The sequence below is a fragment of the Ictalurus punctatus genome, chromosome 2 (assembly GCF_001660625.3).
Source record: "Ictalurus punctatus breed USDA103 chromosome 2, Coco_2.0, whole genome shotgun sequence".
Classification (NCBI taxonomy): Eukaryota; Metazoa; Chordata; class Actinopteri; order Siluriformes; family Ictaluridae; genus Ictalurus; species Ictalurus punctatus.
In genome coordinates this window covers 38,117,946-38,129,188 of record NC_030417.2, presented here as the reverse complement: position 1 = coordinate 38,129,188, position 11,243 = coordinate 38,117,946, and the positions used below count along the sequence as shown (strand labels likewise).

General features: G+C 33.5%; 1 protein-coding gene across 1 annotated transcript; it reads left to right on the top strand.

Annotated features, from left to right (window-relative positions):
- Positions 1-2,176: 2,176 nt before the first annotated feature.
- Positions 2,177-11,017, top strand: LOC128629552 (fucolectin-like). The gene is made up of 8 exons (XM_053678119.1): positions 2,177-2,215; positions 2,420-2,459; positions 2,685-2,729; positions 4,150-4,429; positions 5,703-5,842; positions 5,943-6,034; positions 6,869-6,952; positions 8,719-11,017. Exons 1-7 carry the CDS (start codon positions 2,195-2,197, stop codon positions 6,944-6,946), a joined length of 696 nt encoding a protein of 231 aa, XP_053534094.1. The 5' UTR covers positions 2,177-2,194; the 3' UTR covers positions 6,947-6,952; positions 8,719-11,017.
- Positions 11,018-11,243: the final 226 nt, after the last annotated feature.

Below are 11,243 nucleotides of genomic sequence, written 5' to 3'. Positions count from 1 at the left end.
TACTTTCTATTTTGGACCTGCTACAAACATTTTTTTTTTTTTGAGAAATACTTCTGGCAAAAGGGGTGTAGTCGATGAAGGAAGGAGGGAAACACACACACACACACACACACACACACACACACTCACACACACACACACACACACACACACACACACACACACACACACACACACACACACACACACACACACACACACACACAGGGTTCTATAGTAGTATTTTGCATTACTCTAAGTGCCTGATTTTAGCTTCTGTTTGTACACTCAATGCCCACATTATTAAGAACACCTTACTAATACTGGGTAGGATCTCATTTGCTCTCAGAACAACCTCAAGTCCGCATGGCATGGATTCCATCACAAGGTGCTGGAAACATTCCTTTGAGAATTTGGTCCATATTGACATGATTGCATTATATAATTGAAAGAAAACATTCCACACACCATTATACCACCTGCAGCAGCCTGGACTGTAAACACAAGGCAGGTTCATGCTGCTGATGCCAATGTTTGACCCTATCATCTACATGTCACAGCAGAAATCAAGATTCATCAAATCCAGTTCCAGTGAGTCCATGCCCACTCTAGCCTCAGATTCCTGTTTTTGGATCACAGACAGGAGTGGAACCTGATATGATTGTAGCTCATCCACCTCATTTGCTTTGATGCGTTGTATGTTGCAAGATGCTTTTCTGCAGACTCACTTGTAAACAATGATCATTACCATAGCCTTTCTTTCAGCTCGAACCAGTCTGGGCATTCTCCTCTGTCCTCTCTCATCAACAAGCTGTTTGTTTTTCTCCATCATTCTGTGTAAACTCAACAGCTTGCTGTCTGTGAAAATCCCAGATCAGCCTCTAAAATTCTCAAACCAGCTCATCTGGCACCAACATTCATACCATCATCACTGAGATTCTGATGTTTGGTGTGAATATTATCTGAAGCTTACTGAAATACTTACCTGTATCTGCATGATTTTATGCATTGTGAAGCTGACACATGAATTAACTTAGTTCTTTTTCAAATACATCCTGCTGAAGCAAATAAGATGGTCACTCCAGGTGCTTTGAGTAGCCTAATGCAAAATGTATTCAAAGTACTATTTTTCCTAAAGAATTCTTTAAGAAGGCTAAAACGCCTGAAATTGGATTCAAGACACTTACTCTTACTCATAACCAATGTCGCTTTACAATTACAATGTTTTAAAAAACACAGAACATGTGGTAGGTTAGATTTAAGAAAATATATGATGTTTACTTTACATAAAAATATTACATTCTTATCAAAACTTGATTTCACTGCTTATGATAAACGTAACTTAAACCAGTTTCTATTTACAAGATTGAATTATGTAAAGTGAGTGTGATCAATTCACGTAATATTAATGTAAACCTATTACATTATGAAATCTTGCAGGGTTGTTGATACTGACAGGTATTATAACTATAGCATTTAAATTAACATGATTCAAATGTGTGTGATAGAATAGCACCGTGGTAATATGACTGGTGCAAAATGGCAGCAACCTGGGTTTGATCGTTACTCTCAGGTGAGAGTGCAGATTTTGATTTTATTCAGGGCATTTACAATGTAATCTCAAATCATGTTGGATGTACAAACTGTGTTAATGTAACTCAATTCAGTCACATGGAATCATTCTATGCATTTGAATTAAGTCAATTCAATGCTAATGAATATTATGTGCTATTATTAATGAATATTATCCTGGTGTCTAATATAATTTCTTTAGAACAGTTTCCTTGTAAAATACAAGAAATGAAAACCTCTTAACTCTGATAGTCAATTTAACAATATTCATCTGTTAAAGGAGAAACAACAGTTAATGCGTCATCAGATGACTAAAACGGGTGATCATCACATTAGATTTACCCTGGCATTTTTGCGCCACACATTTGTACAACAGTTTTTATGAATCAGACATAAATTGATTCATGAATCAAACTATCACGCTTGATAAAAGCTATAACTATATTATGTATTTCTGTATGTATACAAGCTAAATCGAAGATTTTTTCTCCATGTTTTTTAAAACTTTGTTATAGGCTGTCGTTTGAGGCAAACTTATTTGCATTTGTAAATCACAAAGTGCATTTGCCTTTTAAATAAACTACATACGTATTCATTTAGTGATACACCAGGTGGACAGCTCAGAGTTGAACGGGTCAAAGAGATGAACAACATGTCGAGCAAGGTAAGAAATCTCTCTAAACGGGGGCTTTATTTGGCTTAATGCATTATATATTTGCTATATGATGCACTTCATTTAAATTGATGTACACAGTGAAAGTCTGATTCTTAAGTGGTGAATGCCAAATCGCTTTCTCAGTTGGCTACTTTCCTTTTCTTCATTGAGTGCTGTTGTAAATCTAAAGTTGTTATCTTTCTATTTGAACAGAAAATGGAGAATTCACAGAAGCCCATGCTTCTTTTTTTAGGTAAACCCTCATTTGAAGGATCAAACTGATTTAAAGTATAGTTAAAACAAACAAACAACAATCAAAAAATATATCTAGTGTTAGTTTGTTGCATTACAGTAATAATGATTTAATACCTTTCATAGATTTTTGTAAAAATACCTATGAAAAGTTATTCCTATTACGTCTCTCCCCAAGCAGGCACTTAATCAAATGTATAATTTTAGATTGCATGTTTTTGCACAGGGATATGCATTTTCTCATTGCAGTGGATGCTGACCCATCAGGAAGGTAAAACTATATTAAAATACAGAAATAAATAAATACATACACACATATACAAACATGTACACACACACACACACACACACACACACACACACACACACACACACACACACACACACACACACACACACACACACCATGGAGTCTAAATGTCTGAGACCACATTGAAAATGTATAATTCTGAAAAGTATACAACAAAGAAAGAAGTTTAATATTTTGAATATTTAATATTAACAATTAAATTCTGCACTATTTCTAGGTCCCTAAGTGTAACATACATTTGTGATATTGACCATGTTAACTGCATTGTACCAATGCCTAATTCTTCTTCTTCTATTGAAGTATGTGTTTATATGACACTCCTATGGGTGTGATCTAAAATGGGTTATAAGGTATTTCACAAACTTGTGGAGTCCATGCCAGCTCGAGTTCACAGTCATTAAAGCAAAAATGGGACATGCTAAATATTAAGAAACTCAGAAATTCATGTAAATATTTCAAAGATTCTACTTTTCTCTGAAGTTATAGTCAATAATATAATTTATTATGATTACAGGGTTTAAAAAAAAGTTATAAATAAAATTAAATAAAAAAATAATAATAACATTTTCCACAAGTGCGCTCAGATATTTGTACCCCACTGTGTGTGTGTGTGTGTGTGTGTGTGTGTGTGTGTGTGTGTGTGTGTGTGTGTGTGTGTGTGTGTGTGTGTGCATGTATATATACACTACTGGTCAAAAGTTTAGCACTTGAATGAAATGTTTCTCATGATCTTTTGATCTGAAGGTGTGTGATTAAATGTTTGAAATCGGTGTTGTTTCTAAAATATAATTCTGCCAACATGTTCATTTCTTTCATTAGAAAATGAAAAAATGTATTTAAAATTGTTTTTTATTTTTTTTTTAAATGGATGCCTTGGAGCGAAATATTCAAAAAAGCAACCATAAAGAGTCCAGCGTAGGTGGGAACTCCATTAATACTGTTTAAAAAGCATCTCAGGGAGATTCCTCAAGAAATTGGTTGAGAAAATGCCAAGAATACATTTCTGAAAATTTTATTTTTATTTTATTAATTTTGAAAATTATTTTGACTTATTTTGTATTTTTTATCACAACATAATTCCCATAGTTCCATTTGTGTTCTTCCAGAGTGTTGATGACTTTATTATTATTCTAAAATGTGGGGGAAAAATAAAGAATGAGTGTTTCTAAATTTTTGACCGGTAGTGTAAATATATAAACTAATTTAAAAAAAAAGCAAAAACAAATCTATCTATCTATCTATCTATCTATCTATCTATCTATCTATCTATCTATCTATCTATCTATCTATATATATATATATATATATATATATATATATATATATATATATATATATATATATAAACTAATAAATAAATATGTTCTCTTCTCCCCTACAGTCAATGTGGCCTTAGGAGGAATAGCAACACAATCTTCTGTATACAGTTATTACCCTGCTTACTTTGCTATTGATGGCAACAGAGAATCTAACGCTTATCTCCACTCATGTACACACACAAATTATGACTATAAGCCATGGTGGAGGGTGGATTTGTTGGCGGTGTATGATATTAGCAATGTAATCGTCACTAACAGAGGGGACGCCGTTCCAGAACGGATAAATGGTGCAGAGATTCGCATTGGAAACTCCTTGGTCAACAACGGCAACAATAACCCCAGGTGAAATTGAAAATAAAAATAAAAAATACATGTATATAAAAAAATATCAGCATAAACGAGTAAGAGGTTATTTATAGAGTTGTATTAACAGTACAAAAAGCTTGCTGCATATAAGGCTTTGCAATTTGGTAACAACTATTTGTATGTATTTACAACTTTAATAAGGCATTACAACATTCCAGTAAAATTGTTCATAATGTAATGTACACAATTATAAAGCATATAAAGTCTTTTTAAAAAGCTGTTTAAGAAATATATTGTGAAATATTTTGAATGACATCACTTTTAAATAGTCACTCATTAGATTAGTACTGCTGATTTTAAAGTATTGTACACTTTATTTTACAGAAGTAATGGAAACATTTAAATTGAAACTTATTACAGAAAATGTACATAAAATATGTTACAGCAGTTCTTTACCTGACTGGCAAGGATATTTTAAAGTGTACAAATTGTGTACTTCTGACATGTAAATTGACAAGGAGTGAATTGTGCTACAGTGCTGTTGAATTCTCAAATCTGAATGGTCAGAAGGTGTATATTAATTTTCTGTAACAGTACTGACAGTAGTTCTGGCTACATACCAAATCGCAGGTTTATATGATTGCACTCATTGTAACACCTTAGTCCTAAAATCAAAACTTATAAAAGGACATGGAAGGGAGATGATACCCATAAACAGATTCTTTCTGTAATAGGTAAGAATATAGTAGAATACTGCAATCTCTCTCTCTCTCTCTCTCTCTCTCTCTCTCTCTCTCTCTGTGTTTACTTTATAGTAACTATATATTAACTTAACTGTACAGTACATTTTCTCACCTTCCCTCCAGTCACTGGGGAATGCTTCTATGCCTTAGAATGAATAGTAACACAGTATGAAGCACAGATGGGTTCTACTTAGGAAGGTTTGTTTTTTTCTTACACGGGAAAACTTTTAGAATGGAGAAATTTAGAATTTAGAATTTTTCTTATTAACTTTAGGGGAGAGAAAATAGCGAGTGTGGTGCAGGAATGTCTGTAGCTGCTATAATGTAATGGATAACAGGAACTAACTTGTCTCACAGGTGTTCTGCAACATTAAAAATGACTATATACTGAGAAAAAGTATGATGTGTTATTCTTTAATAAAATACAAAACTCATCTGCACACTCTGGTATGAAAATAATCAACTTCAGGGTGGTGACAGATTTATTAAACAATATTAACTTTGGATTTAACTTAATATATAAAAGTAAATTAATACATTTCCCCTCATCTCCCCCGCCCCTGCAGATGTGTCGTTATCTCTAGCATCCCTGCTGGTGCCTCTGTAAATTACACCTGCAAGATGACGGGTCGTTATGTGAACATCATCATTCCCAATGTTAGCCAGTTTCTCACGCTCTGTGAAGTGGAAGTCTACGCGGTTCCAGGTTACACTTTTATATTCAGTTCACAATTTCATATTAAATTTAAAGTCAAGTTAAATTTTATAACAGCTGCTAAATATAAACACTGCTATTTTTTTGTTAGTGCCTGTTACTAAGAGGGCATTTCTGAGATTGAAGTTTAACAGCATTGAGGATCTCATGAACCCTACCGTGAGGGACAAAGTTCTTCAAAAGGTTTGTGTTTATGAGAATGTACACTCAGTTGTAAGTTTATTAAGTACACATACCTTGTAGCTACACTCTTATATAAGGACATGTATGGTAAATTATATACTCAGCAAAAAAAGAAATGTCCCTTTTTCAGGATACTGTATTTTAAAGATAATTTTGTAAAAATCCAAATAAGCTTTAGAGATCTATATTGGAAAGGGTTTAAAAAACAAATCTGGTGCAGTCCATGAGGATGATATGCACTGTAGTTCTTAAAGCAGCTGGTAGCCACACCAGATACTGACTGTTACTTTTGACTTTTATTTAGGGACTCATTATTCCATTTCTGTTCCTCAAATGTCTGTGAAAATTGATCAGTTTATGTCTCAGTTGTTGAAGGAAATAAAAGCAGTTGAAGGTGAGTGGACATTTCATTTTTGCTGAGTATCTATCTATCTATCTATCTATCTATCTATCTATGTATATATATATATATATATATATATATATATATATATATATATATATATATATATATATATATATATATATATTTTTATAAATAAAATATGAAATTTAATTTCAGTCAATGCAGTTGAACTTTTTCTGAGCTAAGTATTGTAATGCATATTGTAGTCAGAACTTTCATGTCTTACATGTCTCTTATATACAACTGCAATTCCAAAAAAGTTGGGACGCTGTGTAAAGTGTAAATAATCTCTCTCTCTCTCTCTCTCTCTCTCTCTCTCTCTCTCTCTCTCTCTCTCTCTCTCTCTCTCTCAATATATATATATATATATATATATATATATATATATTGGATAATTTTTCACCTATGAGGATAATTTTTCCTCATAGGTGATATCTGTCAATGTCCGGCCATCAGTATATCAGATCCGTTGGACAAAGCAACCAGAACGGAAAACTGAACTTTGAAAAATGGTAGGAAAAATCACAACTACTACTACAGAAATAATAATAATAATAATAATAATAATAATAATAATAATAATAATAATAACAACAATAATAATAAATATATCTGCATGCAGCAGTTATTGGGTTTCAAGCCCTTTAGGGCCCTTAAAGACGTTAAAAGATATTACTTAATATTGTGCAATCCTATAAGCACCTATATCAAAGGAAAACCAAGATAATTTTAAGAAATATCAGCTTTCATTCAGCTTGTCCATTAGTTGCTGAACAATACTCGACCAATGGCAGCCATGTTTTTCAAGATTCACAATTGCCCACATATATGCCTGTTGGACCTTGGACAATTCTTGCAACATGTATTTATCAAGTCTGTTGTACCAGTGGTTCCACATTTACTCTCAATTTCATATTTTGTTCTGTTATAGCGCCACCAACTGGTCACAATCAGTATTTTTTTTAGAATTGTCCTCAGCTTGTACCCATAGTAAGAATCCCAAGTTTGGTGAAAATATCTCATTCTGTTCAAGAGTTATAGCCATTTAAGTAAAAGTGTTATTATTGATCTAAGTAGAAGAATTATCCTGCTATAGGATTATTACACATGAGCAAAAAACCTAGGTCTACTTTGTAAAACTAAGTTTCTGAAATAATCTTAAATATTTAATAAACAATTTGGTTGATTTGATTGACAGCAGTGGTCCTAGAGGTAAAGTTGCTCAGAATCAGAAAATCTAATGTATGATACAAAGAATATGTGTATATCTGAAACATTGAATTATATACAATCATTTTCACACCAGTTTATTTATTTATTTATTTATTTGTTTGTTTACTATTCTAGTACATAGAACCCTACATTAGTTTACCAAGTTGGGTGAAAATTCCTCATTCCCTTCAAAAAACCTAGGACTAGTTCACAAAAGTAGGTTTTACAAACAATCAAGGATGGCAAAAATGAAATTGGAGATAGACCTTTTATTCATCTGTCCCTAAGGATTGCAAAGGTATGAGACACTTGAGTCTCTGACAAACGGTTCAACAGTTATTTCCATTATTCTAAACATGCTCACTATAGCGGCACCATCTGACCGATCGGGCTGAAACATTGTGACGCTGTAATACTCTGGGGTACTACCCTCCCTCAAAGTTTCAGTCTCTAGGCCTTACGGTTTGGTCTGCACAATCAGTTTTAGGGCAGAATAATAATAATAATAATAATAATAATAATAATAATAATAATAATAATAATAATAATAATAATAATAAATTAAAGCTGCAAGCAGCGATGAATGGGCCCTCGCACCCGGGTGCACTTTGTGGCTGCTCTGTCAGGGGAATGCCATTCCATTTTTTTTTAGCACTTATATGTTGTTACGAGTGTATCACAATGTAAAACATGCAATTTACTGTTGGCAGCAGGTGGCGCTATGACTATAACTGAATACTGACATGTAGATGTCTTCAGGCCAAAATTAGTATGGAACATGAAGTTGGGTGAGGATTGAACATTGCATGTCTGAGTTAGTGTAAAACATGTCAGTTCATGTTGCCAGCAGGTGGTGCTGGTTCTTCTATTAAAGAAATATTAACCACTTTTGAGGTGTATGCAAAGTTTCAAATGTCAGCATATTTTTGATAATTATTGATGAATGGCCTCAAATTGCCAAATAGTAAACAATGTGAAACTAAATTACTTATTTATTGATTCATTGATTTATTTATTTTACCTGGGTGATATGACAGTCAAGAAGTTTTGTCATTCTGACTTACAGGTAGCAGAAATATATCTTAAACAAGATAATGAAGAAGAAGAAGAAGTAGTCAAAGAAAAAGACCATCAAATGTGTGAGGTTTGGGTGTAGCACTTGGAACTTGATGTCATATATTTATTAATTAGAAGTACTAGAAGTTTTTTAGTTTGTTTGTTTGGGAAATGTATCTATGAAATATTATTACTACAGGGTTCATACAAGGTGTTTGCATTTGGCTTTCTGAAATTGAAGTACTGGAAAACCTTGAAAATAGCCATTTTTTATGTAACAGTGCTTAAAAAGTGCTTGAATGATAAAAAGACAATGAATACCAAATAGTTAAATAACTTAAAGGGTTTATTTTCGATAGAATACAATCCTTTCACTCAAAATATAACTCCCCGCTGCAGCCTCTCCCTCTCTTACTCCCATTGTTCACTCACTCATTTTAACAGAGACAGCTCCGGTCCACTTCTCAGACCCCTTTAGCAACTTTTTTCAAAAAGCACCTAGTGACATATCTAGCGACTTTTCGGTCAAAGGTACTTTCCATAGAAGAGAATGGCCAGTACTACCCGGTGAGTGTGAGGTCCTGCTTTCCCCCCGGAGACACGCCTCTCTCTGCTGCTACTCTGTTCAGTGAGGGGCAGAGAGGAGCAGCACATTCATTCACTTTTAACTTTCTCTGAGAGATTATTTTATATGGAAATATAGCACGAAATCACAGTGCACCCATTGTCTTTAACTTATGTGTATGGTGGTTTAGTCAGATGACGTCATGGTTATAAAATCAGGATTTTAGCAGTGCAGAGCAGCAGCTTGGAAAAGGTTTGAAAGTGACTGCTGGTGAACATGTAGTGTCTTATTGGGCCGTGGTTCAGTCACTATTTCATACTCGTTCTGGTGTATGATTACACCGTTACTCGGCTATAAAGGGCTGATATTAGGCAGAATGAAAATACGATTGCTAATATGCTAATTAGCGCATGACATCATCTAGAAATGTGTGGACACAGTGCTCCTGTCACTCACTTGGAGTATTTTAACATTATGGTGAAGATGAAGCAATGCCTGGGAAATACAAATTTAGTCCATCGTGGCTGGGAAAAGGACCTAAATAAAATTGGCTGTTTAAAAAAAAATTATTATTATTATTAATAATATTTTTTGGAATTTAAAAAAAGAAATAAAGAATATGTTTTAATGACATCTCTTGTATAGTCGGTGAAAACAAAAGCATACACAGTACTTGAAAAGTCCTTGAAAGTCCTGGAATTTCATTATGAAGCATCTGTACGGACTCTGTTACTATGTACTATGTGATTGATGTATTAAACATGCCTCTTGATTTCTGGGTTTAGCATAGTTATACCTCGGTTTGAGTTTAAAGCAATAGCTAGATTTTCTGGTAGAGTAATGTTAGTTAAGTTTCTCTCACAAATATGATTGAGTAGATAAAGTATATTCAGTAGACTTTCTGGGAAAGTGAGAATTTCTAGGTTAACATAATAACACAAAACACTCAAATTATCCTGGTTGTAAGAACAGTTTTCACTGCAGATATATCATCAGCTTTATTGAACAATACTCAGAATCCTTGTCACCTCCCAGCCAACCAATCATCACAGTCATGATGAATTTTTGTATGGTTGGAAGCATGTTTAAAACACAGAAAGTGCTGAGATCATGTAAGAATGAGGTTTTACTCACTGGCTAAATGTGTTCACTTTAAAATTTGTTCCTTCCCTTAAACATTGACCTGTTTGAGAATTTCAAATGTTTGTATGATTCTCAGTACAGCACATTACCAATTATTGGTAAATGGGCTTTTTATTTATTTGTTTGTTTGTTTGTTTGTTTGTTTACTTATGTGAGACAATTATGGGATTGTCTATTTAATACATGTTCTTTTTTTATGCTTTTACATGATTTTATCTTATTTGGCGCATCCTTCCTCATTCCCTTAAATCAACATTTCCCATTGTTAGTATCAGAATCTTATTTAACATGCTATATATTCAATAATCTGTAACTAAGACTCAATAAAGAAATTCTCATTACACAGAGTGTGCAGAATGTTTCTGAAACACTTCAGCCTATGATTAGCCATGGATTCCTGGGAGGACACTGTAGCAGTTTCTGAGGATTTCTTCTTACCACACCACTGTAAAAACAACAACAACAACAACAAAAAACAACAACAACAAAAAACCCCATTAAATACTTGCTTCTTCTTCTTTTAATTTGATTGTCAGTGCTCAACTCAAATCAACAGCAGAATTATTACAAATATCAGGAATGATTGTGTCTGAAATAAACCACTGATTATATCCTACTTGTTTGTTTCTAGATTGACTTATTTAGCTAAATCTAAACTCACCTCTCCATTTGTGTAACTGGATACTCAGGATAATTAATTTTCACTCTGGTTTCTTGAATTATAAATAAAGCACAATTTTAGCACAATGCGCTCTCAGATCAATAGTGGGTGACTGTGTTTCCTTTCAAAGGGACCTTCATGTTGCGTTAGCTTAACACTGTGGGTA